The sequence below is a fragment of the Miniopterus natalensis genome, chromosome 2, assembly GCF_054644295.1.
Source record: "Miniopterus natalensis isolate mMinNat1 chromosome 2, mMinNat1.hap1, whole genome shotgun sequence".
Lineage (NCBI taxonomy): Eukaryota > Metazoa > Chordata > Mammalia > Chiroptera > Miniopteridae > Miniopterus > Miniopterus natalensis.
Genome location: NC_142082.1, coordinates 106232692 through 106260551, shown reverse-complemented (window position 1 = coordinate 106260551; position 27860 = coordinate 106232692). Strand labels below are relative to the sequence as shown.

At 46.9% G+C, this 27860-nt stretch overlaps 2 protein-coding genes across 4 annotated transcripts; one reads left to right on the top strand and one right to left on the bottom strand.

Moving 5' to 3' along the window:
* Positions 1 to 296: 296 nt before the first annotated feature.
* Positions 297 to 10922, top strand: NRIP2 (nuclear receptor interacting protein 2). Its single transcript, XM_087814477.1, has 6 exons — positions 297 to 488; positions 3928 to 4080; positions 7922 to 8004; positions 8314 to 8435; positions 8692 to 8744; positions 9066 to 10922. Exons 1-6 carry the CDS (start codon positions 297 to 299, stop codon positions 9156 to 9158), a joined length of 696 nt encoding a protein of 231 aa, XP_087670603.1. The 3' UTR covers positions 9159 to 10922.
* Positions 10806 to 23287, bottom strand: ITFG2 (integrin alpha FG-GAP repeat containing 2). Of its 3 annotated transcripts, XR_001603360.2 has the most exons (13): positions 23088 to 23287; positions 17575 to 17670; positions 16837 to 16878; positions 16492 to 16663; positions 15746 to 15885; positions 15169 to 15317; positions 14693 to 14790; positions 14450 to 14503; positions 14263 to 14354; positions 13090 to 13207; positions 11840 to 12013; positions 11598 to 11756; positions 10806 to 11169 (listed from the first exon to the last, which is right to left on the bottom strand). XR_001603360.2 is itself a non-coding variant. In XM_016215283.2 (12 exons), the coding sequence occupies exons 1-12, from the start codon at positions 23181 to 23183 to the stop codon at positions 11653 to 11655; spliced, it is 1335 nt and encodes a 444-aa protein (XP_016070769.1). In that variant the 5' UTR covers positions 23184 to 23287; the 3' UTR covers positions 10806 to 11652. The 3 variants fall into 3 exon arrangements, 1 of the variants encoding a protein (XP_016070769.1); XM_016215283.2 differs by having other exon boundaries at positions 10806 to 11756; XR_001603361.2 differs by lacking the exon at positions 10806 to 11169 and having other exon boundaries at positions 11669 to 11756; positions 14315 to 14354.
* Positions 23288 to 27860: the final 4573 nt, after the last annotated feature.

The window sequence follows — 27860 nt, the reverse complement described above, 5'->3', positions numbered from 1 at the left end:
GCCGCTGCAGAGCCCGCCAGCTGCAGGCCCGGACCTCCCTCCTCCAGGCTGGGTTTTTCCAGCAGAGCCTCACTCCCTCTACAGCGTACTCTGGGAATTGGTGTCTGACGCGGCTGCTCCTGCACTTTATTTATTTATTTCCTCTTCCTCCCTGAGACCCTCCAGTCAGGAGAGCTGCAGCCCGGGACAGAGACAGGCAGGAAGCTACAGGAACACGGGAGGCAGAGAGGACGGAGGGGAGCGCTCCGCAGAAGCCCCCACCTGCTTCACCAAGCTCATCAAGCCTTGCAGGGGCCATGAGCACCAGGCAGGAGGCCAGGAGGGAGGGGGGAGACTCCAGCAGGAGGGGACCGGAGGCAGCGCTTCGGGACCGAGCCCACCTGAGCCAGCAGCGCCGGCTCAAACAGGCCACCCAGTTCCTGCACAAGGACTCCGCGGACCTGCTGCCCCTGGACAGCCTCAAGAGGCTGGGCACCTCCAAGGACTTGGTGAGGAAGCTCTCTCCCCTTCCCCCCACCCCCCAGAGGTCCTCTGGCCCTTCTTTCCACCTCCCCATACCCTACCCTGAGGGTGGGGGTAAGGACATTTAAGTGCAGACCCTAAACCTTCAGATTCCCCTCCCTTGCTGAGAGTGGGGGACACGCAATCCTGCCCACTTGAGGGGCTCCCTTGGATCATTCTCAGCTCTGCACTGGGGATAGTCCCATGACTTCATGGCTCTGAGGGACCCTATTCTCATTGCTCAGCTCCCCCTCGAAAATCCAAGGCTTATCTTGGAGGGAGATTGCTGTTTGGGAGCAGAGGTTTTCGGGGACACGGAGCCTCTGGAGCAGTCATTTACAGCTGGAGGGCCTGGAGGATTGGCCAGTTTAGGGCTGTGATTTCCTTCCTCTCCCTAAACCAGAGTCCTTTATATCAGCTCTGGACACTCATTTGCTATCTCACTTCAGAATGAAGCATTAAAGGTCTCCATTCTTGCCAAAGCATCAGGATTTCCTATGGCTCCTGCCAGGTCACCTGGCCTCCTTGAATGCCCTCTTCCCCCCTCCATGTCTCCCTCCAGGCTCCTTTCCTTCCATCTTCCTGCAGCAGCTTTGGCCTCCGGGAATGGGGTGGGGGAGTAACGGTGAATAAGTGAGTGGGGCGGGGGACACTGCACATGTGCATTCCCCTCCGAGAGAGCGGTGAGAAGCGTGGGCTTTGAAGCCACGCTGCTTGGATTCAGATTCTGCTCTGCCACTTGGGCCAGTTACTTTATGTCTCTGTGCCTCAGTTTCTTCATCTATTATATGAGGATAAAACTAATAGGGCTGTTGCAAGAGTTAACATGAGCTAATACCCATAGAACAGTGCCTAAGTAAGAGAACGCAATATCTAAACGCTAACTATTACTATTCCTTCAGCTACGATTCCATTTAGCCTGGGAGAGTAAGGAAGCCCTGTAGGGTCCAGAGAACCTGGAATCATACCTGGCCTCTTGACCGTAAAAGAAAGGATGACTTTTGTACAAAGGTTTGGGAGCACTATGTTCACAACCCCATCTCCTAATCAGAGGGTCTGAGAGGAGGGTGGGTACTCCTGCAACCTGAGAGGTTCAAAGCCATTTCTGGGGGCCTCCTGCCACTCTGGTGGACTCTGCTACCTGGAAACCTAGAGGCAACCACAGCCCCTCACTGCCCTTCTTACCCTAACCCTACCTTTCCGTGTTTCTCCCAAACGTTCCCCCTCCAGGACCCCTGCCCAGAGACCAGGCAATCCCCTAGCCCCATGTCAGCAGCTCCCCCAAAGGAAAAGTGGTCAGACTGAGATTTCAATGGAGAGAATCTTCAGGGGCTGTTCCTCTTTGCAAGCACAGCTGAGAAGCGATGGAACAGTGAAGAGGGTTCTTTGGCTCACAGTGGCTAGGACCTTTCAGCCTCCACCCTTTGTGGACCATCCTACAGATTTGGCCCTGGAGAAGGGCTATCCCCATGGGAAAGGTGGGAGAGCTGGGAACTGCAGAGCTGCTCTTTCTGGCCAGTCCCAGAGCTCGCTGCCCTTTTCCCAGAGTTGGGTCTCCTGCTGGCAGCTTTACTGGCGGGAGCAGCCTCAAGGGCCTCATTAGGCCATGAGTGGAAAAACAATCCCAGGTTCCCAAGGAGAGAGGGCAGGTGGAGAAGCATGTGCGGAGCCTGGAAGGATACAATATTCTTTAAAAAAATTTTTTTAATCCTCACTCAAGGATATTTTTTCCATTGCTTTTTCAGAGAGAGTCAAAGGGAGAGAGAGAGAGAAGAGAGAAACATCGATGTAAGAGAGACACATGGATTGGTTGCCTCCCACATGCGCTTTAATCCAAGGTACATGCCCTTGGTCAGAATCGAACCCAGGACCCTTCAGTCCTTGGGCGGACCCTCTAACCACTGATCGGGTAGGGTGAGGGATACAGTATTCTTCAGCAAGTATTTATTGACTACTATATGCTGAGCTAAGCCCTGGGATATAAAGATGGATGAGATACAGATCTGATCTCAAGAGCTCTCCAGGTTAATGGAGGAGTGAAATTCACAAATAACATCTATGAGAAGTGCAACAAAGGGGACTACCTTACTCTTGTGTATGGAGGGAAGAGCACAAAGAAGTCAGAAAGGGCTTCCTGGGGGAGGTAAACCTGCACTAATTACCAGATGCACATGGAATCCCAGACGTCTCTCCTGAATAGTTAGTTCTTGAAAAAAGTGTGTTGAGCTAGTCATCCAGTCTCAGGAATAGGGGAGAGCAGAAGCAAAGGCACGGAGGTGGAAAAACAACTTGGTGGGTGCAGTACAAGCAGGGTGGCTGAGGCAGATGAGCCAAGCAGTGTAGGGTGGCTGGGGAAGATGAGCCAAGCAGTGTGGGATGGGAAGTAAGAGATGAGGCAGATTTGGGCAGCGACAAGGTCAACTGGGCTGTGGATCTCCTTAAAAAGTTTGAGCTCTACCATGTAAGCAATGGGGAGGGAGGTGCTTTGATGGGTTTATAAAAGAGGAGTAACATGGTTAGTTTTGTTTTATTTGGGTGCTTCTCAAATTTTAACATGCACACTTATCATCTGGGTGTCTTGTTAGAATGAAGCTTCTGATTCAGTAGCTTTTCTGCATTTTTAACAAGCTTCCAAGTGATGTTAAAGCTGCTGATCTGAGGACCACACTTTGAGTAGTAAGGGCTTTAGATAATCATTGGCCTCGAGCAGGTGTATTTGAGAGGCAACAGTACAGGCGGCAGGTTCTTATGACGGTAAAGAGGCATCTCAGTGAACCAGGAGAGCTGGGGTGAGCAATAGAAAGTAGGGGTGGACTATAAATACAGGAGGCAAAACTGGTAGAATTTAGGAAGAGATTGACAGGGTTGGGGGTGTTGCAGGTGAAGGAGAGTCCAAGGACGACTCCCAGAATCCTAGTTTTGAAGATTTTAACTTTTTCCTCTTTTGTTTTATTACTTTGATTTCTTTCCATTACACCTTCAACCCTGGGACCTGCAACTCATTGAAGGATGAGGTCAAAGGGGGAAAAATATCCAAAAACAAAAACAAAAAACCCCCATAAAACAAAAACAAAAAAACCTGAGATAGAATTTTCCCCAAGCATAACACTAATTCCTGAAATGTCCTGTCAGCCAATATTAATGAATCAAACCTAGATGGGCTATTCTCTTCCCATTTCTTCATTGCTGAGCAATCTATTTTTCTGGGTCCCAGAAAAATAGCATGATTTGCTACTGGGGTTTGCTCTACTATAATGATCTGGCTACTGGGAGCCTCAGGTAAACTCCTGCTCCTTTCTTATTCCTGTGAGACACAGGACGGGGTGGTTAGAGAAAACATACAGGGATATGTAAGGTGGGGGAGCTGAGCAGCCCGGATACTTGACTTTAGACCTATCTACCTTCATTGTTCTATGATGGAGCTAGCAGCCGCACAATGTGATCCAAAGACGCCTGGTAGAGGGAAACCAGAGTCGGAGTCAGGGGGAGTCTCCCCTGGTGCAGGCCCGGATGCATGGCCAGGAGAACAGGAGGAAGACTAGCACACCAGAGATTCCAGCTCTTCTGGTCAATTGCAAGGTGAGAGGCCTCCCAGGGCACAATCCTGCCTGTCACTGGCTTACTTCACCCACTCTCCTTTCTGCCCTTGGTGGTGAGGGAAGGAGGGACCAAAAAATGGGACCCTCTATCTTCTTTACTCTCTGCTCTCTGTGCAGTTCCATCTGTCACCACCATGACTGCCTTTTCTTTATCAAAGTACAATCTTTATTATTATTTTAAAATTTATCTTTATTGTTGAAAGTATTACAGATGTCCCTTTTTCCCCCCTCCCCTCCATTGACCTCCTCCACATCACTCCCACCCCTTCCCTAGTCCTTCACCCTCTTAATGTCTGTGTCCATGGGTTATGCACATATGCATATAACTTCTTTGGTTAATATCTTCCCACCCCCCACCCCCCTTCCCTCTTCCCTCTTCCCTCTTCCCTCTTCCCTCTTCCCTCTTCCCTCTTCCCTCTTCCCTCTTCCCTCTTCCCTCTTCCCTCTTCCCTCTTCCGAGATACGACCATCTGTTACATGCTTCAATGTCTCTGGGTCTATTTTGTTTGTCGGATTATTTTGTTATTAGCTTCTTCTTAAAGAAGACCCTTCAACATTTCATGTAATGCTGGTTTGGTGGTGATGAACTCCTTTAGCTTTTTCTTATCTGTGATGCTTTTTATCTGACCTTCAGTTCTAAATGATAGCTTTGCTGGGTAGGGTAACCTGGGTTGTAGGTTCCTGCTTTTCCTTTGAATATTCTTGCCACTCCCTCTGCCCTGCAAAGTTTCTGTTGAGAAATCAGCTGACAGTTTATGGGTGCTCTCTTGTAGGTAACTAATTGCTTTTCTTTTGCTGCTTTTAAGATTCTCTCTTTGTCTTTAACCTTTGACATTTTAATTATGACGTGTCTTGCTGTGAGCCTCTTTGGGTTCTTCTTGTTTGGAACTCTCTGTGCTTTCTGAACTTATAAGTCTATCTCTTTTCCCAGGTAAGGGACGTTTTCTGTCATTATTTTTTCAAATAGGTTTTCAATTTCTTGCTCTCTTTCTTCCTCTTCTGTCATCCCCATAATGTGAATGTTGCTATGCTTGAAGTTGTCCCAGAGACTACTTACACTATCTTTACCTTTCTGGATTATTTTTTCTTTTTGTTCTTCTGGTTGGGTGTTTTTGCTTCCTCACATTCCAAATTGCTGATTTGATTCTCAGCATCTCTACTCTACTGTTGATTTCCTGTAAATTATTCTTCATTTCAGTTCATGTAGCCTTCATTTCTGATTGGTACTTTATTATGTCATTGATGATCTCACTAGTTTCCTTAATTGTCTTCCTAAGATCCTTGAGCATCCTTATAACCAGTGTTTTGAACTCTGTATCTAGTAGCTTGCTTAGCTCCATTTAATTTAGTTCTTTTTCTGGAGATTTCTTCTGTACTTTCCTTTGTGACATGTTTCTTTGCCTCCACATTTTGGCTGCTTCCTGGTGTTTGTTTCTATGTATTAGGAAGAGCTGCTATGTCTTCTGGAATTGGTAGAGTGGCTTTGTGTAGTAGGTGTCCTGTAAGGCCCAGTGGCTCAGTCTCCCCAGTCACTTGAGCTAGGCCTTCTAGGTGCTCCCCTATGTGGGCTGTGTGTGCTGTCCTATTGTAGTTCAGCCTTGGTTGCTATTGGCTTCCCTGGGAGGAATTGACCCCCAGGCCATTCTGCTGTGAGGAGCAGCTGCAGCTATAGTTGAAGAGCTGCTGTGCTGGAGACACACCTGTGGAGCAAGATTTACTTCAGTGGAGCTTTGGTGTTCACCAAGTGTGCCCCTTGAGTGTGTCACTCATGGATGTGGTAGAATTGTAATCCAGTGTGGCCAAAGCTGACCACCAGGTTTGCTGTGTTGGGGCCTCCCAGGAGGTTCAAAGTCAGCCTCTGCCTGTGCCTTGCCCAGGGCCACCCAGCATGAGCTACAGAGCAAACTATAGTTGGCTGCTACTTGTGCTGGGTTTGGAGGTGTCCAGGAGAGGCCAAGCTATGAATCAACGCAGGCTGCTGCTAGTACGAGGCCTGGGGCCACTTATCAAGAGGTATGGGGCATGCTGAGGCCAACTGCTGCTTGTTTCAGATATTTTAGGAAAGTCTTAAGCATGAGGCTCGAGAGGCCACTTGCATAGAAAAGCCACTGGAAGTGGCTTGGATGGGCTTGCAAGCAGGGAGGAGTGGGGTCTCCGGGAGTCACCAGGGTGGGGCGAAAGGTGTGAGTCAGGTGCTGGAGATTTAAATATGGTCCCTGCCTGCTGGCTGTGTGAGGGGAGGGCTCGTCAAAGGAACAGTGGCCTCTGCCAGCTCTTCTCTCTGGGAGAAAGCTGCCTCTCCAGCTCTCTTCCTGATTCCAGGCAAGTTAGTTCCTCCCTAAATGTCCCAGGTTCCTTTCAAGCTGCTGCCCAGCACAGAGGGAGTGTGTTTGAGTGAATCCGTGCGGGGGCCCTTTAAGAGGAGCTGCCTGGGACTCCCGCAGCCTCTGTGTATTCAGCCACAATCCCTGCTGGTTTTCACAACCCAAAGTTGTGGGGACTTCTCTTCCCGGCCCTGGAACCCTGGGTTGGGAGCCTGATGTGGGGATAGAACCCCTCACTCCTCTGGGAAACCTCCACTGCCAAGATACCCCCTGGGTTTTAAACCTCAGCACCTGGGTATGGGCTCACGGGTCAGCATCTCTGCAATTCAGCCCCCATCTGTCTACAGCTCCACCCCTCTTCCTGGTCTTGATGCTTCTTCAGTTCCTTGGTTGTAGGGCTTCTGTTCAGCTAGATTTCAGGAGGTTCTGAATGATGGTTGTCCTGTATTTTAGTTGTAATTTTGATGTGGTTGTGGGAGGGGGCGGGTACCACTGTTACCTACGCTGCCATCTTGTTGTCTCCTACTCTAAGGAGGTTTTAGAGTTTCTCAGAGTATAATCTTTAAATGTGAATATGTAAATGCTCTTCAGGTGCTCTACATAATGAGTGGTTTATGCATGGATGGGTAATGCAACCCTCCTGTAAAAGCTCATGTGAAGGCCTTGTCATCTCTGGAGCCATTTAACCACCCAGCCAATACCTAATAAATGCCCACTGCTCTTAGGCCACTGCCTTGGCTCAGCATTTCCTCTGCCTGCTTTGCAATCATTTTACGTCCACATTCTACAACCTCTTAAGCCTCAGATGTTACCTCTTCCTTGAAACCTTTTGATTTCCCCAATAGGAAATAGCCTTTCTTCCTTTTCAATGTCTAGGGCACTTTACTGACAATCCTTTCGTAGGTCTTAAGACTTTCTACCATATAGCAGTTACATTTCACTGCCCCTAGACTCCGAAAGAACAGTATTCATTGCTGTCCCTTCGAGCAACACCAATGCATACTAGATGCTCAATAAATGTTTGGAATGAGAGAACCATGTGTTTGTGATATACAAGTGTAACCCAAAATGTCTATATATGTTCAAAAGAAAATGAATGTGCCTTCCTTTGCTTCCCGTGGTGAATGTCTCTTACCCACATCTGAATTTCCTAACAAGTCTCCAGGTCTCCTTATCCCTCCTCTACTCCTAACTAGATTTCTCTAACCTGGTGGTCTTCAGCCTCCCAAGAATTCTTCTAGTCAAATAGATTTCTATTTCTGGTCAAATTGTTCCCAAACGGATGGACTCACCACTACATGCAGCTCACTTCCTTTTTTGATTTTCTTAATGTGAACCAATTTTGCCTCATTTGTATAAGTCCGTGAAACCCACTTTTAAAGACTCAGTTCATTCCCTTCACTCGTTTCTGAAAGGAAGTCATCCAAGGCTGGGAAGGGGAAGGTCCCAGTTCATTCTCCTAGGATTCACCAAATCCCCTACAACCCTCTTTCTCAGTGCCGGGACCAGTTGCTTAGGGTGGCTGTGGACACAGGCACCCACTACAACCAGATCTCCATTGGATGCCTCACCCGCCTGGGGTAAGAGTATGACTCAAAATAACTCATGGGAAATGGGCTTCTTTTGGGAATGATATTCTGAAATTAGATAGTAGTGAATATACCCTATAAATACTAAAAGTCACTTAATTGTACATTTAAAAAGTGTGACTCTTATGGTATATGAACTATATCTAGTTGATGGGGGTTCTGGCAGAGAAGACAAGGTTTTAGACCCTATGGAGGGCAAGGGACTGGGTGAGAACCTAGTGTGGTGGGAAGGGACGTTACCTGACTAAAGGGATGGGAGTGGAGGTTGTGGTGGCAATAACCCTTGCTTCCTAACCACAGGTTAGGGAAGAGGGTCCTAAAAGCCCCAGGAGGGGACTTGGCACCTGGACCCCCAACCCAGGTGGAGCAGCTGGAGCTACAGCTAGGACAGGAGACTGTGGCATGCTCAGCCCAGGTGGTGGGTAAGTCCTCCCTTCATCAACAGCCCACTTCTCATCTCTTCTACCTTTCTCTCCTGGGGGAGGGCAAAGGTGGAGACTTCCAGCCCTGCCAGCACCTTACAAGGTGTCCCCAAAGATGCTCTGAATATCCCCAATATCTGTGCCAGGATTCTCAGACCTGGGGGTGGGATGGGCAGAGAAGGGGCACATGCTGGCAGGAGGGCAGCAGTGACCACCAGGTATCCTCCAGTATCTTGATTTCATGTGGTTCCTGCAGATGTTGAGAGTCCTGAATTCTGTCTCGGACTGCAGACTCTGCTTTCTCTCAAGGTAAGGAGGATGCTAACATTCTGGGGCCTGACCAAGGGCTGGGAAAGAGAGGCAGGAGGCACAGGTGTGGAAGCCTGGGTAAGGTTCAGATGAAAGACATGACACGCGACTGCAGCTTTGCTTCCTAAGAGGTTCCTGATTTGCCCACAAATGAAAAATATGGAGAACTGGGTCCTCCCTGACAGGGGTCCAGGTGAATGGAAACAGGGGGAAGCAAGGAGCCGGGAGAAGCTGGGGGAAGCAGGAAGGGGAACAAAAAAGAGGTGGCTGGGAGAGAGGTTACTGTTGAGGGAAGCTCACATTTCCCCTCCCTGCCCACAGTGCTGTATCGACCTGGAACACCGAGTGCTACGGCTGAAAGCCCCTTTCCCAGAGCTGCCCTTCCTGCCTTTGTACCAAGAGCCTGGCCAGTGACTGCTGTCCCAGTCAGTCCCCGGGGGAAGTACTGTGACTTAGGGAAGAGCCATGTGGGGTATGGGGACATTACTACAGCCAGGTAGCTGGGGACTGCTTTGTCTGTGCCTTCTGTCACCACCCTGACCATGCTGCTCCATTTCCCTGTCAGCCACATTCTTCTCTGCTTCTTGGCAACTTCCCTCCCCCAGGAGGAGTTTTCCCAGAGAGGGTCCAGGATCTCAGGGCTCTGGTTTCCCTCCAGAGAAGAGCAAAGCCAGATCAGGACTGCAGGAAATGACACAAGCAAAATGGGGTTCCAGGCTGGGCCCTGGCCTGGCAGAAACTGGCCTCCGCATATCCCCCAAGGCCACCCCAAACCCCTCGACTGCCTTTACTCCCATGTCCCTCACCTCACCTTCTGGGCCCATTATCTTTCACAGCTAGAAGCCACACCTCACCAACCTGGTCCCCAGCCCTGCTGGTGCCAACCTTTCCGGTTCTGCACATCTGCTCAGTTGAGTGGGGGGAAAACACTGAATGGAATACTTCACTACAATGGGAAGGTGGCTTGGTAGAGGAATGCCCGCCCACGAGGCAGGGAGCTCTGTTAGTCACCTTTTCTGGGCTGTGCAAACCTTGGATATCCCTCTGATATTTGCTTCAGATATCTGTCCTTCTCCACTTGCTTTTTCACCCACTGGGCCCCCGAACTTCAGGGGGCGTGTATAAGAGCCCTGTAGAGAGCTGCCCCCAAGGACAGACAGGATGGTGGGGTTGTCAGTACTCAGACTTTACCTAACCAGTGCCCCTTATTTCTAGAACTATCCACCTCATTACACCTTCTTCCTACCCCTCACCTCTGGCTTCCAGAGCTGAAGCTTGTCTTATTTTGGAATCAGTGGCTTTTTATCCCCTGACAGGCTCTAAGCCAAAGCAAAGCACAAGGAGGCTCTTCACGGTGAAGAGAGGAACCCAGACCTTAAGAAGCCAGACCCCTGAGTGTCTTTCTGGCTGATGTGAGCCTCTGAAATCATGGATGAGGGGTAGAAGAGTGGTGTAACTAACCTGAACTAGGGAACTAGGATCTTGGGCTAGAAACAAAATCTTGAGCCTGGGACAGATTAGAGAAGAACCAGGATGCAAGCAGCTGCACTGTGACACCTGGCCTCACCTTTCTCGGCTAAGTCCCCTGCCCTCACAAGGCGAGGAGAGGGGCTCACTAGCACACGTGTAGTGGGACCCTGGTCCCTCACTGCCTTGTTCCATGACCTCTGCTTTCCTGGTCTCAGCCTGTTCCTTTCCCTTCTGCCTCCTGCTGCTTCTGTAATTGCAGACCGCAGACTGTAGACCCCAGGCTCCAGGGCTGGCCCTCAGCTCAGCTGCTTTTCCATTTGAATAAACACTTGTTTCTCTATGGTAATATCCCTCTTTGGTCTTGCTCCAAGCCCACCAGAGGCTGAATGATAACTCTGCCCTTAACCCTTTCAAAAGGGAAATGTGAATGTGGATCTTTCCCCGGATTGATCCATCTGGCTGGGGTCAATACAATTTAGAGCAGTAGCTTTCAAACTCTTTTGAACATAATTCAAAGCAGGAAATATATTTTATATTACACCCAGTATACATATACACATACAATTATAACAAAACAATGTTTTCATATGCTGTGATCAATATACTTTATTTTTCATTTTATTGTATTCTATTTCATTTACTCAAAAAATGCTGACCACAACCCACTAAAAGTTTGTAACCTACAATTTGACAGATACTGATTTAAAGCACACAGAATTAAGAGCAAAAGGGATATAAATGGCCCATGATATAATTCTGATTATGGTCTGGATCATAAACCTGTATCAGGTTTTAAATGTCCATTGTCTCATAGACAATAAGGTGTTTTTGTGGAAATGCGTGGATGGGAAATGGAGCAAGGCCTATGAAGCTGCACGATACTTGAAGAATATGCAAAATGAGAGACTGCTGACCCAGCTTCTTTGGAAAATAGAGCAAAATCATCTCAGGGTTGCTGGGGACACAGAAAAACCAGACTGTAAAATGTCCTGAAAGGACCCTCAAAAACAAAGCTAACAGTTTGCCATAACTGCTGTCAATGACCTGGAGTTGTGATAGGGAAGGTGGAGCTTGGGATGGGGTAGAACCCTTGCCTCAACTGCCCGAAGCCTAGTTTCCTCATGAGTGTCGGGGCCACACAAAAGATTTGTGCTGCCTCCTCACAAACAAGTCTGTTTTCCATACAACAGTGGGAGCTCTGGGGAGGGGGTAGTCCCAGGAGATGTGGATTAGGTACACAAGAAAATGGGCAGAGGGTCAACTTGTCTCTTTTCTCACTGAGAAGACTGTGAGATGTACAGTGCACAGTCACCCACAGGTTGCTGCCACCTGTCCATGCTCCTCTATAATGTATATTCCCTATCCTGCCAATATCGTGGATACCTTGGGGGTAGATAGGTTCAGAAGGATCCTTCTTCAGCTAAGAGGCGAAGTCCAGTTAGGTGGGATCCTGGAGGCTTGCAGGAACACACTGTGGTGGCTGGTCAGGGTGGTAGAGGGTTTGGTGAACCAGGGTGCGGGCTGCTGGGAGGTCATCAGGATCTGAGGGCAAGAAAGGGGCTGGTAAGAAGCTGTGGCTCTCCTGGGCCTCTGATCCTCTAGCCCCGCACCTTGCTGGGACTCACCCATGCCTAGCTCCTGCAGCAAGCTCTGGTACTCTGGCTCAGTCTCCAGCAATTTCAGCAGATTGGTAGACTCCATCCGCTCAAGCTGCACCTCCCAGTACACATAGATCTTCTGGTTGAATGTGACGTACACGAGGCAGGGGCTGTTGCGGCCTTCTTTGCAGGCATACAGGCCTGGGAAGTGTGGGTGGTGACACAAAGGTCAAAAAGTTTCAGTCAGGCAGTGGGAGGGCAAGAACAAGATATGGGCACTGCAGTTAGCAGTTTTGACCCTCCCACAGATGCCAAGCAGAAAATTAAAGGCTCTCTTTCTAAGTCTTCTCTGATGGGAACTCAGTAAAACAGGTAAAAAGGTAAAATATCTGGCCCATACCAGATATAGAAAAACTAGAGTAACAAAACTCATAGCATCCAAAACCGTGATACTTGATTTTTGTCATCTTAGTGGATAGCCCTGGAGTAATGACTAGTCTTGCTAGTCTAAGGGGTAGATCAGCAAAATGTAATCAGAAACTAAGGTTTTTCTGAGGTGGCAACCCCTCTGCAAAGGCACTGGAGTATGGACGCCAGAGCACTGCTCAATTCCTCTCACTTCAGTTAACCACGGATATCGCCACGTCATTTCAGAGTGAGTGCTGGCTTCCAAGGTCCCGATTTGGAACTAATGGGAATGTTCTAGGACAGAGATTTTCAGCCAATGTGCTGCAAGAATTTTTAAAACATGCAATACCTAACTATTTAGTCAGGGTCACTGACCTCTTTTCCCTTAGATTGTGAAATAAAAAAATGACCAACAGCCAGCACAACAATAGCCATCCGGTGTGGATGAATCAAAATAATACCTAATTTTTTTGTCAGATCGGCAAAAAATATATTTTTGGGGGTGCCACTGAATTTTAGTAACTAACTTATGTGTGTCATGAGATGAAAAAGGTTGAAAGTTGCTGCTCTAGGAGAATGTTCGTCACAGAGTTCTGATATACTCAGATGGGAAAGAGCGTTCTGATGTCTTCACACACATAGATGATAAGAACTCATCCCATTCTTTAAAATACTCACAAGTGGAGATCTCACTATCCTTTACTTTTCCTTACTTAAAACTGTAAATATGGCCACTGAGTACCCACCCATTACCCTTTAATGAAAGAGCTAAGGAACTCATTTGTTGATGACTCACATTAGGGGAGACGCTGAGAATGGAAATAAGAGACAGAGAGTGTGGCGAGAGGGGCCGTGGGGCAGGGGCGCACCTGCACAGAAGGCTCGGACGTTCTCATCCACTTGGAAGCGGACGACCGTGCGGTTGTGATCGATGATGTATGTCTGTCCATCCCAGGCACAGGCAACCACCTCTTCACGCCCGTTGCCCTGAAAAAGGCAGAAAACTAAAGGCTCTTTTTCTAAGTCTTCTCTGTTGGAAACTCAGTAAAACAGGTAAAACAGGGGTAATCAGGAGACATTTTAGAAAGAGATCTAATGACGGGGTGGACAAAATATAAAGGAGCTGTGGACTTGGCTCTGGACGACAAACAGCCGGCTGGGAAAGAAAACAACCTTATGTTTCTTATTGAATTTCTCTCAAGTGCCAGGCTGTCAAATGAGCCACCTCACATCATGCTCACATCAACCCTGTGGGCAGTATTACACCAAATTTGATACTGAGGGAACTTCAGCTTATAGAAATAGTCATGCGCTCAAGGCCACTCAGCTGGGTAGTGGCAGAATCAGACCTCCAACCCAGGCCTGTTCTCCCCCCCTCAAGGCCTCATGACTCTTCTACACCATTGAGCCCGTATGATGGTAACACAAAGGAAGGCCCCATCTGCAGATTCAGGGGCCACAGCCTTAGGAAGGACAGACTCACATAGGACAAGAAATAAACTCATACATCTGGAGTTGGGACTGATGATGAGCTTCTGGACTCTAGAAATTACCTGTTTCTCTTTCGAGCTACTGCTGCTGCTGAAAGGTACTGGAATTTGAGATTCCCCAGAGCACAGAGAAGAGTGCTAAGCACTGTGGAATACAGGAACAACTCACTTCAAAGGGAGTTAGACCTGTCTAAAGAGGGCCTTAAGATAAAGGTTGAGCCCGGCTGGCATGGCTCAGTGGTTGAGCATCAACCCATGAACCAGGAGCTCATGGCTCAATTCCCGGTCAGGGCACATGCCCAGGTTGTGGGCTTGATCCCCAGTAGGGGGTGTGCAGGAGGCAGCCAATCAATGATTCTCATCATTGATGTTGAGGTTCCTAGCTCTCTCTCCCTCTCCCTTCCTCTCTCTGAAATCAATAAAAACATTAAAACAAAAAAAAAAAGAAAGATAAAGGTTGAGAGTTAACTGTGAAGTGAGAATGGCCTCACTGAAATCTTTCTCCATGTGAAGAAGGTAAGAATGTTCCTTTCCACCAGGTTTTCCACCCACCGTGACATCCAATTTCTCTAGGGCGAAAAGTTGGTGATCCACCTGCACTGACCACAACAGCTTGTCTGCTTCCTCCATAAGCTTCAGGGTCCCTGCAGGGGGAAAGGCAGGCTGGGATGGGTGGGACAGGACCCCTGAGCAGACCCCCAGGCACACAACTGGCCCATAGCTGATCCAGGGAACTCACCATCCAGGGTGCAGAGGGCAAAGAGGCCAGAGCCACCATTCTCAGGGGTGTGGCCTGCGGGTGGGACAGAAGGACCAGAAGAAGAAAACATGAAGGTCAAGGCAAGAATAGAGCACATGGGGTGAGGGACAGCCAAGGGCAGGGAGGGAGGGACAGGACTAGAAATGAGAGAAAGCCCTGCCTCTTTTCTCCCCAAAGTGATGTTTACCCTCAGCAACTTGCCATGTCCCACCCTGCTTTCACCTCGTTTGATGTTGCCAATGAGATGAGTAGAGACATTCTTGTTGTGGATGCGGCCAGATGTCTGGTGCAGCATAACATCTCGGGCAGCCGGGGTCTCCCTGTGGGCAGGAGACTGGGGGACTAAGTGGGAGACCAAGTGAGCTTAGTTCTCTAGCACTTTGTGGCCCTGACTCCGTAAGAGCTACAAAGATGTGAATTAGCTAGGAAACCTACTGCTGACTGCATCTAGCCTATGTGGCAGGTAGGAAAGAGAGCTATCAGGCTAGAATCTTGGAAACTCTTCCAGTTGCTACGGGGTCAGAGCCAGGATTCCCTGGGACCCAAAATATAGGTCTTCCCTTACGAGGAGAGAGGTGCTTGTGCCAAACCTAGCTGAAGCAGCTCTGCCAACTGCAGACCCACCCACTGCCATGGACATCTGGGACCCAATCTTGCTCCCATATACCCCAAACCATCCACAGGCCTGCACCCCTTACCTACTGCCCTCTGTGGTCCCCTCAGAGGTAGCAGAGTGCCCAGTATCCTTGTTCCAGGTACACAGTAGAACTGCATAAGCACAGCCTGGCTGTGATACCATCAGTTCAGGAACACCCAGGGGCCCCAGAGTCACCGAGAGACTGTCCACCTGCAGCAGGGAACAGAGGTTTAAAGGGGGCTGGAGAGAGAAGAAGGGGGACCCTGCAAAGAACAGGGGAGAGAAATGGGGTAGGGGGCCTGGGAGTAGTCCCCCAGGCTTCAAGGGTTGCAGCAGGACAAATTCTAGCATTCACAGGGCTCCTGCCTGGCACTATCCTCCCCACATATACCACCTGATTTTCTCTGTGCATGCCTCAAGTGGGGCCCAGATCCTGATCAGACCACACCGCACCCACCTTCACATTCCCAATTCTTAGCACTGGGCTCCTTCCTATTAGCCATTACTAACAATTTCCCCTAAGACTCTGATTTGAAAAGATCTTTAGATGTCTCCCAGCAAGGTGATTTTCCCTTCTTCCCACCCTGTGTCATGGCCCACGACTGTTCTCCCAAAACCCCCCACAGTCAGCCTCTCACCTGACCTTCCAGTGTCCATTTCTTGAGTGATACTAGCTGCCCTGTCAGATGTTCAGTGCCCTCGCCCAGATCTTCCCAGCGGAAAGCCCGCACCACACGGTCTGTGTAACCTACCACCAGCTCGCAACACCCATCTCCATCTGTGGATCCAGAAAATAGGATGAGTTTGGAGCCAAAGCTGCATTCATCAGCTTGAATCCTACAAGCATCCCATCCCCACTTCTCTGCTAACATCACCACTGGCATTTTTCTCCAGTATGACTTCAAGCCAGATCTGCTGTGGAGCCACCTCACACACTCAGTCTGGTACAGGCTACCCTGCCCTTCCTGTGCTGACAACACCTACCTGTTCCTAAGCCCTACCCATCCATCTGCTCCACAGGTCTGTCACCACTTCCCTCGGACACACAACTTGATGTGTCCTGATTCCTCCCATATAATATAACTACCACCACTTTCAAGACAACTTCTGCTCAAAATATCAGCCCAGTGTCTATATGGTTCACTCCCTTGCCATCTTCAATTTTTTTTATCAAATTTTACCTTCTCAGCAAGGACTTCCCTGACAACTCCATTTAGAACTGCTACCTCTATCTTAACACTCTCTAGCGCCTTTCTGTGATTTATTTTCTTCTTAGCAATTGCACAAATGAATACTGACTCCTCCTCCCTCCGACTCCCTTGAGGTCTGCTCTACTACCCACTGACTCCTATGCCCCCAGCTGCCTGCAGACGGCCATGCCCACCGATGTCGCTGATCAGCATGACCTTGGTGTTGGCAGGGATGTGCTGCTTAAAGACGGGGCGCTGTTCCTCTCCCATTAGGGTCTCATGGTGCCCAGAAGCATCCAGGGTCCTGGCAGGCGTCAGGTCACACAAGTGAAACCAGCCCTCAGCACTCACCGCCACCACCAGGTTCTGGGAGAGACAGAGATATAGGAGAGCTGGACTGGGGAGGGAAGTTTGAGCAAAGACTGACCATAGAACACAGAAGTCATTAACTATCAACTGATTTCCACCTTTAGACAGCGATTGATCAAGGTAAGGCCTTGGAGTTATATTGAAGTCCCAAGGTCCCCGAGAGTTCTTACCTTTCCTTTATTACATACATCGCCAACCCCAACACAAGTCAGCTGCAAAAGAAGAAAGGGAGGGTCAGGGAGACACAGAGGGAGACTAGTACTCCCTAATGTCTATGAAGCAGGAAGGAGCAGGTTTTCTAATTACCATCGTTCATTGAAAAGCTATGCCGTATGACTACACTGATAGTCTGAGTTAATCGAGTTATTGTGCCATAGGTGTGTTTGGTTTACCCAGACAGCAATACAAAGACCTGAAGTAAAGACAATTTGGGCTCAAAACGAAATCTTTACAAAACAAGAACTCTAATATAGCCAGACTATCATGTTTCTAGACTTATTCAAATACTGCTCCCATTTTCTACTATACTTTATAAGATCAGACAACCTAGGCAGTTTCTTAGGGAGTCACTCCATCCCATTAAATACGACCCTCCCCTGCGCAGCCGCGTGTGTGTGTGTGTGTGTGTGTGTGTGTGTGTGTGTGTGTGTGTAACAGTTGAGAAAGCACTGCCTGGGGGCTTCTGTGTGTGTGTGTGTGTGTGTGTGTGTGTGTGTGTGTAACAGTTGAGAAAGCACTGCCTGGGGGCTTCCCTCCCTAAATCAAACAATCCCTGAACCAGTGGCTAAGCTGAGTAGCTGGTGAGTTAGGACACGCTGGTGAGCCCGTGTGGGTCTTAGCCTTGACAATTCCTGGACAGAAGAAATCCCTTCCCCCACCTTGAGACACCCCGCTACTTGAATACTGACCATTCCCTGGCAGGAACAGGTGAGCCATGGCCGGCTATCATCATTCTTATACACCGACAGCTTCCCACTGGTGTCTCCCACCACCAGTTCATTTAACTTGAAATGGAGAGAGAAGAGTGTTAGCATGGGATCCTGCTGACCCACCTCAAACTCCTCTACTGGGCTCATCCTGGGGAAATCATAGGATATCAACTTGAATCTTCATCAACGTTATTAAAAATCTTTTGTGACCAACACAGCAATAGTTCCCAAATTTTCTTTTTTTTTTTAATCCTCACACGAGGATATTTTTTCCATTGCTTTTCAGAGAGCGTGGAAGGGGGAGAGAGAGAGAAACATCGATGTGAGAGACACATCGATTGGTTGCCTCCCACATGTACCCTGACTGAGGCCAGGGACTGAGCCTGCAACCGAGATACGTGCCCTTGACCGTAATAGAATCCGATCCCTTTGGTCCAAAAGGCGGACACTCTTAACCACTGCGCCAAACTGGCTAGGGCCAGAGTTTCTTTATTTCCATTAGGGTGGTGGGTTATGGTGGTGGTTTGTGTGTATGTTAGGGGCAAGGAAGGGAACAATACAGAATCTATCCCAGAAAAGTGACATTTGAACAGCTCAGTGCCCCACATGCTTGACTTGGGCTCTAATTACAAACAGGACACACATGATGGGGCAAAAGAAGGTTTACAGTTGTTCGTATGGAAAATGATACAATAATTAATAAATAATAATACACGAATAAACTATTTGGCCTACTTAAAACAGTAAACCTACTTTTCCCCCACCCTGTACCTTGAAAACAACGCAAAATATTCAACTTTTGGAGAATTTAATTTCAAACCTCATATTCAATTAGGGGCCAGGTAAAAAGAAAATGTCAGTTCTGGGGTCCTCCCTCCTTTAGCAAGACCTTTTGATCTTGTGTATGAGTGAATATTGGGATAGAAGTGCCAGAGGTGAGGGGCAGCGTGAAGGGGCTGCTGGGTGTCAGCATCCATGCTCTGGGCCCCAGGTGCTCTCAAGCGGTGGCTAAGTTCTCAGGAGGGTAGGCTCCCTGCATGCAGCCTCTTCTCCACTATTTGTTTCTGGGTACTCCACTTTCCAGGCGTTCCCCAAAGGATGGCCACCCTTTATAGGGGCTAACGATAATAATAAGGTAGCTCCAAACCCTATTTCCACTAACAGCCTCATGATTTTCCTTTGTGGGGACACCCAATACCCCCTTCCTGTGCTCAAATACAGTGAATATTAGATTTTTAGGAGATTTTTTTCTCCTTTACTCAATTTGTTGGGGGTGATACTGGCTAACAGAATTATACAGGTTTTGGGTGCACAATTCCACAAGGAGATTTAATTCTAAAGGCAACAAAGACATAACAGAAAAACAGTAAGGAAAAGTTAGCAATGAATTGGAATTTATCAAAAATGATTTCCTTAATTTGAATCTTAATTATTTTTTAATAGTTATGGGAATATTAGATCACAGTAGCATAAAGCAAGTTTATTTACATTAAACCCTCTGCACCTGATGTTTCAATTACAGCTAGCCCCAGAGGACTTCTGCAGACACATAGGAGAGAAGATGCATGGCACAGAAGCTTAGTGCAGCTGCCTACATTTGAATCCAGCTCTCTATGCCTCTATTTTTTCATCTATAAAATAAGGATCATAAGAGTAGCTACCTCATAAGGTTGCTGTGAGAACTGAGCTAACAAAAGAAAGCATTTAGAAGTGATTAGCATACAGTGAGCACTAAGACCAGGTGGTTTTCAGCCTCTAGTTAAATGCCTCCATGGTTAGGGTTCTTGGCATCTTTCACACAATCCATTCTTTTTTTATACATTCATCCAACAAATCAGTCTACAGTAAACCTTGATAAAATGTGTACTTAACAGACAAGTACAAAAAAAAGATTTTTTTAAGAAACAAAGAAAAATCAGAATGAAAGAGAAAGCCCACTCAGCCCTTGAGTTTTCAGGTAAAGTGGACAACCAGTTAGGGGTACAAAGATAAATGCCACAAACTCCCTGCTGAGAAGGACCTCGCAGTTTAACAAGGACACAGACACAGGAATAAAATCATAAAACAGTGTGGTAGGTGCAGTGAGCCAGGGAGGAGTGAGGCAATGACACTGGAAGAGGATATTCCCAGGGCAGCCCATCCGCTCTCTAGCAGTTACAGTAGTCCCCCATTATCCGTGGGGATATGTTCCAGGATCTCAGTGGATGCCTGAGACTGCAGGGTGTACTGAACCCTCATATATACTATGTGTTTTTTTCTATATAAAGGTACTATGATAAAGTTTAATTTATAGGTTAGGCACATTAAGAGATGAACAACAATTACTAATAAAATAGAACAATTATAACAATATACTATAATAAAAGTTATGTAACTGTGGTCACTCATTTCAGGGGATCCCTTGTTGAAGTCCTCATATAAGCTCAATGCTTTCTGGGATAACACGTTGCCATCAAATGGAACATATTTTCTTCCACCTACAAATTTAATGTCTTTTCCACTTATCACACACTGTGGCCATCACTTTTGCAGTTTCATGGACCACAGCAAAACAAGCACAAATTTCTTTTTCTTTCTTTACAATTTCATGGATAGATTTGTTCTGATCATAGACCTTAGCAACCACAGTTTATGATTACTTTTCTTATTAAGTTGAGAACACTCACCTTTCCACTTAAAGGAAGCACTTTATCACTACAATTTGGCATGTCCAAATTGCCAGCATCACTACTCTTGTGCTTTGGGGCCATTATTACGTAAAATAAGGGTTACTTAAACACAAGCACCGTGATACTGAGACAGTTGGTCTTGATCTGATAACCCAGATGGCTAAGTGACTAACGGGTAATGTATATAGTGAGAATACACCGCACAAGGGATGATTCATATCCCAGGTGGGATGAAATGGGACTGAGCGAGATTCCATCATGACACTCAGAACGGCACGCAATTTAAAACTTATGAATTGTTTATTTCTGGAATTTCCCATTTAATATTTTTGGACTTCTGTTGATTGCGGGTAACTGAAACCGCAGATAAGGGGTGACTACTGTATAATGCTTCCCAGCAGTTCTGCTTCTCTGTGGTTGATCCTGGCTCTGAAGGCCACTCAGTGACACTCAAGAGCCCCAGCTGGATAGCACACCATCAGTCGCAGATGCTAAAGGAGAAAGGAGGCGAGATCTTTCTGTGATCTGCTTCAGCCTTCTAGAGACTTTCTGTCCCATGATGTAGCGAGGTTTCAGTGGGTAGTTCTAGAGGGTGTGTAATCTATTCATGGCTTCTCTCTGACTTAGCAGAAAATAAATTAGTTTCAAAGAACTATCACTTATCACCCACCATGGCCATCACTTTCGGTTAATGGTTTATTAGAATAAAATAAGTCTTTTTCCTGCCCCAAATCTCCAAATGCTCGCCTGGGGAACCATTAACGATATTTCTACCCACACTCCTGCAGGCTGAGTGTACCATATTTGATCACTAGCCAATTATCTCAACTACTTGCCCTTCTTTCAATTATATTTATTAATAGGCAGAGCCCTTCAAATTGCTTTGAGACATATAATCACATTTGCTTTTCATAACAATCCTCATTTATTCAGCAAACATTTATCGAGTCCCTACTATGTGCCAGGCACTATTCTAAGTGTTGGGAATAAAGCAGTTAAAAAACAGACAGCCCTAACCAGTTTGGCTCAGTGGTTGACCCGGGACTGAAGAGTCTTGGGTTCAGTCCTGGTCAAGGGCACATACCTCGGTTGCAGGCTCATTCCCCGGCCCTGGGGCGATGTGTGGGAGGCAACCAATAGTTGTGTCTCTCATACTGATGTTTCTCTCTCTCTCTCTCTCTCTCTCCCTTCCACTCTCTATGAAAATGAAATGGAAAAAAATATCCTCGGGTGAGGATTTAAAAAATAAAAAAAAAAAACAGAAAAAAAATTCCTACCCTAATGGCACTTACAACTTGGGTTAAAAAAAAAAGTATAATGTACCAAATATTGCAGAACTGAGTATATAATAGTAATTCACTTAAAAAAGTAAAATTTCCAAAGGAGTTGGTGCTTTGAAGCTATGAAAAAAAGTATGCATTTTTCTCTTGTAAGCAAAGAAGACAATCAGATAAAAAGGAAAATAATGCACATTTAAAGTCACTTTGTTAATTTACTGCTTAAAAATGCCTCCCTTAATTTTCTCATAAAAATTGTACGGCTTGGCATATGAAGAGAAATGTGAAAGCCCAGAAAACATAAAACAAATTTATGAGAATAACTTTTTCCTTCCTAGAGGGGGTAGAGCCAAAAGAAGCCTCATAAAATACCTCTCCATAACAGCACAAAGGAGTCTGGAAAGAAGGGAGGATGTTCTAGCCCTAACTTTTTTTTGTTTGCTGGGGGGGGGGGTGGTGGTGGTGGTGGTGTGTGTGTGTGTGTCTGTGTGTGTGTGTGTCTGTGTGTGTGTGTGTGTGTGTTCAGGCAAAAGACAGTACAGAACAGCAGGGAGGCAGAGTAGGGAGATGAGACAGAGGGTAGGACAGAAAGGCAATACAGTGCTAAATGAAAAGATTGTCTGAAAAAATAGTGTTTCTCACCATGGATAGCCCCCATCCTCTTTGATGATTCACCCTAGAACCTTTTACATATTTTAACCAAGGCACCTCCTTACATTGTTATTCTGTGACTCTCACCCCACCTGATCATGAGCTACCCGAGGGCTGGGATTGTCTTGTTCATTTCTGAATTCCCAGAATGCAGCAGTCCTTGGCGCATAACGATTATTTCAATAAATATTTGCGAAAAAATAGAATCAAATACAACACGGGCGCTAACACTTACTGAGCTGTTAACTGTGTGCCATCCACGACGCTACCTGCTTTACCTGTATTAATTCATTTAAACAACGAGAAAAGGAAGGACTAGAGGGGAAAATGGTAGGTGAAAATTACTTTTGTAACTCAACCAAGGTGAACACTTTAAAGACCCTGCGTGTACCGTGGAGCAGGGCGCACAGAAAGACCGGTGGTGGGGTTTTCGCTGCCCCGGCGGCCGGAGGCGCTTAGCCTACCAGTCGGGAGGCGCGGCAGCTACAGCACTGTACTCCAGCGCCAGAGGGGCCAAGTGCAAAAGCAGCAGAGGCGCTTTTTAAGCCTATTTTGAGGCTTTGAAAGTAAAATGATTTTAGAAGTGACACCCCTGGAGGAAGCGTAACGACAGCAGCAGTGAACCAGGCAATTTGGCCACCAGGTTTTACGAAGCCCTTAGCGGTGAATCAGTTGCTGAATTAGGCAGAGTCAGTTCTTCATGTTCCTAAAACAACATCGGAGCAAGGGAACCAGACCAACTCGGTCAGGACGCCCCGGCACGTCAGCGACCCATAAAGTTCATCCCCGGGGCCGCCACGCCGGCCCCACCGCGCAGGCGCCGCCACTTCCCAGCCCCCGCCCCGGCCCCGCGCAGACCCAGGCTACGTCCCTGGCACTGCGCATGCACACTGACCGTATCGTTGTCGACGTCTCCGAGGCAGATCGCGTGCGGAAAGAGGCTTCCGCTGAACTCCAGGGCCACGCGCTGTACGTAGCTAACCGACCTCATCGAACTGCCAAGGGCTAAAGGGTCGGGGAGCCCCGCTAAATGTTCCCTGGGCCCCTCCGGACAGCTGCAGGAGCGGAAGGCCACCCAAAGCGGAAAGTTACGTCACCGCCTGAACCTCCAATTCCTCGCTTAACCTTAGAGAGGAGGCGGGTCTTCCGAGCCCTCTGGGCTGGGGGCCGGCCTGACCGGCTACTGATGTGAGTGACAGGGGCGTGGGCCACTCGTTTTCACCTGAGGGCTGGCGCTCAAGGGTAGACCTGCCCTAACCGGGCTGATCTATTCCCTAGGCAACAGGGCTCGCTAGTGCTTGACCTAATAACCTTGACCTCTTTCTTTGTTGCCCTGACAATTGAAGATTCCTAGCCACCAGACCATCCCTGAGAATCATAATAATCGTAATCACTGACAGTTGTTATGGTCCCAGCAGTGTTTTTTGAAGTTAGCCTTTGGGAGTTGTGAAAACATAGTATAGAACAGAAAATATCAAGTGACTTAAGTATTGTTTTTATGACACCTTTGTTTCAGGTGTATATATTTATATGTGTATATACTGGCTAATGAAAAAAAAATTGTCTTAACGGTGTATGTGCTTTGTGGTCAGTAGTTTGAAAACCACTTGATGCAAAGCACATTTCACATATATTATTTCATGTAATTAGCACAACAAACCCGTGAGCTTTATTATTATTCCAATTTTTTGGATGAGGAAAACAGGTTCAGTAAGATTAAGTAACAGGGCAGAAAATGGTAGAGGTGGAACTCAAACCAGGATTGTTTGATCTAAAACCCCAGGTCCTTTCTATGTCATTTATGTCATTATTCCTAGAAAAGTCCTCAGAGTTCAAGTCAGGGTAGCTGACATTCTGGGTCTGTCCTGCCCTGTGGCCCCCCACCCTAAAGCCCTTGCCTCCCTCCCGCGGTGGCCTCACTAGTATAAATGGAACATCACCATCATGGCTGCCCTCTAAGGGAAACTTTTCATGTTGAATCAAGTCCAGGCTTTCTTTGGGATGCCTCATCAATTAAGGCATCAAAAGTATTACTTATGAATTTCTGCAGGTGCTTTATGCATTTTAAGGTTTAGGTCTGCCGGCCCAGGCTGATTTATACATTGGTCTTTAAGAATCAACACTGTGAAAGTGAGGTTATCTACTTCACCTGGGGATGTTGGACCAGGGCTGGTCCTGCTTTGTGAACCTACAGAGAGAAGGCGCTGGAGGGCAAGACCTTTGTGCCTGGGGGCAAGGGAGGGGGAAGGACACAGTGTGTCCTAAGAGGTCCCAAGGATCTGATGGCGAGATAAGATGAGAACAAGGAACAGCAGGTCAGAACATCAAACAGGAGGCAGTCTAAACAAATACTGGGACTGCAGATACACTGAAGTTTCTGTTTCTGTCGGTGTACTGTGGGATCTTCCAGGTCCATGCAAAGGCTCTGGGTTACACAGATGTACCTGGTACTTTAAATATATGGTCTCATTTATGGAGGGGTTGTGTGCTTCCTCATCTTGCCCTACCACATCTCTATTCTTCTCATCTTACTTCAAACCCTAAGCTTCATGTGAGGTTTTAAGGGGTGAAAAAATCAAGCCAGTTTTAAAATATTTACCTCTAAATGCAAAGTTAAATAATTTGAATTATGTTTCTTTTCACTACTATTTCTACATTGTTTTCTCTTTTTCCAGCGCTTTGAGTGAAATCTTAAAAAAAAATAATTCAGCACAAAATAGATGCAGATCACCCTGCTCTGTCACCAAGTACCCTGGCCTGACCCAGTTCTCTGAAATCATACTCTGACCCAGCTCTCCACAATGCCTTAGTTTTATCTTCCTCATCACTTGGCCTCTTGTTCTTGACCTTTCTGTGCCTGGTGGGTGCCTATTTTTGTTGGTTGTTTTTGCCATGAAGGTCATGTCATTATGATCACAACTTGGATACCACGCCTTTTGGCTTTTGTGAAGAGAGCCAAATAAAGTTAGAAAGGGAGGAAAGATGAGTCTCCAGAAAAATATGGCATGAATCAAGTCTTTCCATTCCTATGCCTCTCCCCACCTTGTGTCAGTTACTTTAACTGCATTGTGTGTTAAAGTCACAGTAAGTGGAATACAGGACTAGGCACTGCAGAGACCCATGTGGACAGATCCCTGGCTCTCCAAGGAGCACCCTTGTTCTTGGCTCTTTCTAGTGGGATGGTTGGTCAGTCTCCACTGGTACCATCTTGTTTCAGCCAAGCACTCTATGAGCATGGGTTTTGGCTTACTCCCCAGAACTGCCTAACCAGACCATCTTCCTGGTTAGATGACATGGATACAGTTGTGTGGGTGGCATACTCTTTACAAACCAGCCAAACAATAGCTTCAATAGAAACCTGCTATGGGAGGGGAGGCATTAAGTGGGAAACATTTCTATGGAGCTTCTTTGTCCATTTCTTTCTTTTTCTTTTTTTAAAATATATCTTTATTGATATCAGAGAGAGGAAAGGAGAGGGAGAGAGAGAGATAGAAACATCAATGATGAGAGTCATTGATCGGCTGCCTCCTGCACGCCCTCGACTGGGAATTGAGCCCACAACCTGGGCATGTTCCCTGACCTGGAATCAAACCCCGATCACCTGGATCCTAGGTTGATGCTCAACCGCTGAGCCACGTCCTGCCGGGCTTCTTTGTCCACTTCTTCCTCCAAGAGTAGTCAGAGGGGTCCTATCAAGTTCTGTCTGACTAGGATGCCCAGGTAAGAAACAGGACCTTTAAAGCTCTTTCTACAGGTGAGGCCCAGAGCCACTCACCATCCTTTCTAATGGACTCAGTTTGAGAGACTTCCTCATTCCCCCTCCCCCTCTAGTTCACAGTGCACCTTAGCATATTAAAGGTTCTGAGAAGTCTTGAAGTACAGAAACCTGATTCTCAAACTTACTTGACCTACAAATTAAGCAGATCAGTGTAGGCAGCCCTGCCAAGTGAAATGTTATTCAGAGCTTTACTTTCAGTCCCACCTGTCACAAGTTTGGCCCTATCAGAAAGGACCAACTCTGGAAAGCTTTGATCCTAGAACTTATCAGGGTTGTCTCTTCAAGACTATTGGCCATTAACTAGTAGTTCTTCATTGTTACCCAAGAACATGAGGAAATGGGCGTAAAACACAAAGGATGAACATGTTTTAGAACCGCGATAGAGGTGTTGGGTGCACAACATTGTAATTGGACTAAATGCCAGAGTTAAAAATGGTTATGTAAATTTCACCTAAAAAAAACACACCCCAAAACAAACCAAGAACCATTTTATATGTGAAGCACTTCTAGCAGTGGAACAGACAATCCTAAGGAGCATACAGGTTTCAGGGGTTTGTAATAGGGCATGCTGGTCTCTTCTAGCCAAAGAACTCTGAAAGTTCATGAAGGCTTTGCTTTTTGTTGATCATTCCTCCTCAGAACCACATTGTGAGTCTCATTCTCACTTTGCTTCTGGAATTGGTATATTTAGTGTTGATTTTATGATAATAAGGTTTTATTATGATTCTTAGGCTTTATTATGATTTTTTTTTTTAAATCCTCACCTGAGAATATTTTTTCCATTGCTTTTCAGAGAGAGTGGAAGGGAGAGAGACACACATTCATTGGTTGCCTCCTGCACACGTCCCAACCAGGGCCGGGGATGGAGCCTGCAACCGAAGTACATGCACTTGGCCAGAATCAAACCCGGGACCCTTCAGTCTGCAGGTCAGCGCTCTAACTACTGAGCCAAACTGGCTAGGGCTATGATTCTTATATTTAATGAGGATAGTGGGTGCATCCAAGTTGTCTGAGGTTGGCAAGTAGCTGGGGAACTACAGCCAGCCAGCCATATCAATTTCCAGAAAGAGGACAAGTTTTCCTCTTCTTTAGAATGCCTTCAACTCTTATATTGGTTTTATTCAGCACTGCCCTCAGCCCACTGTCATTTCAGCTTAAGGGTTACAAGGCTATGAGGTGTTCTGCATTTGGAAAGGGAAGATTGGTCAGAAACAGAAGGAATGAGGTATGAAAGTTACCACTGTTTCTCTTTCCTTTCCCCCCTTCCTTCCTTTCCTTCTCTTTCTCCTTTCCCTTCCTTTACTTCCTTCTCCTTCCCTTCCCTTCCCCCCTCCTTCTCTTTCTTTTTTCTTTTTAAAATAAACCAGTTGTTTAAATTGTATACTACCAATAGTGTTGTCTTTCTGTCTGGATGTTCTTTCATCAGTTGAGAAACAGATGATAGATGATGAATGAATCAATATTTGGATGGACAGAAAGGCGGATGGATGGATGGACGATTTACAGTCCCATCCACAGTACATGAGGGTCCCCTTTTCCAACATCCTTGCCAATACTTATTTGCTGACTTTTTGACAATAGTCGTTCTGACAGGTGTGAGGTGATAGCTTACTGTGGTTTTCCACTGTTTAATTCTTGATTTTCCAGTAAGTTTTCTAAAAAGGTACTATTTTTTACTAGTCCCACCTAAAATGCCTTTTACATATTATTTCTCCAACTGAAATGAGATACATAATTCACCCATACATTCTGAGTGTGTACTGATGCGGGTAAGGCAGGCTGGGCCAGGCCCTAAAGGGGGTTTTGGCCTGTGATAGATTCTGATCTTCAGCGTAAATGGGACAGGAAGTCATTGATAAGGTGTTAATCAGTTGGAGGGATATGACTTGA

What these genes read in the sequence shown, in the direction of transcription:
- NRIP2 (XM_087814477.1), top strand. Translation starts at nt 297, where the DNA reads ATGAGCACCAGGCAGGAGGCCAGGAGGGAGGGGGGAGACTCCAGCAGG. An exon ending in ATGCTCAGCCCAGGTGGTGG is followed by an intron (nt 8,436 to 8,691) that starts GTAAGTCCTCCC and finishes TGGTTCCTGCAG; the next exon opens with ATGTTGAGAGTCCTGAATTC. An exon ending in AGACTCTGCTTTCTCTCAAG is followed by an intron (nt 8,745 to 9,065) that starts GTAAGGAGGATG and finishes CCCTGCCCACAG; the next exon opens with TGCTGTATCGACCTGGAACA.
- ITFG2 (XM_016215283.2), bottom strand. Translation starts at nt 23,183, where the DNA reads ATGAGGTCGGTTAGCTACGTACAGCGCGTGGCCCTGGAGTTCAGCGGA. An exon ending in CCTGTTCCTGCCAGGGAATG is followed by an intron (nt 16,879 to 17,574) that starts GTCAGTATTCAA and finishes CTTCTTTTGCAG; the next exon opens with CTGACTTGTGTTGGGGTTGG. An exon ending in TAGAGAAATTGGATGTCACG is followed by an intron (nt 13,208 to 14,262) that starts GTGGGTGGAAAA and finishes TGCCTTTTTCAG; the next exon opens with GGCAACGGGCGTGAAGAGGT.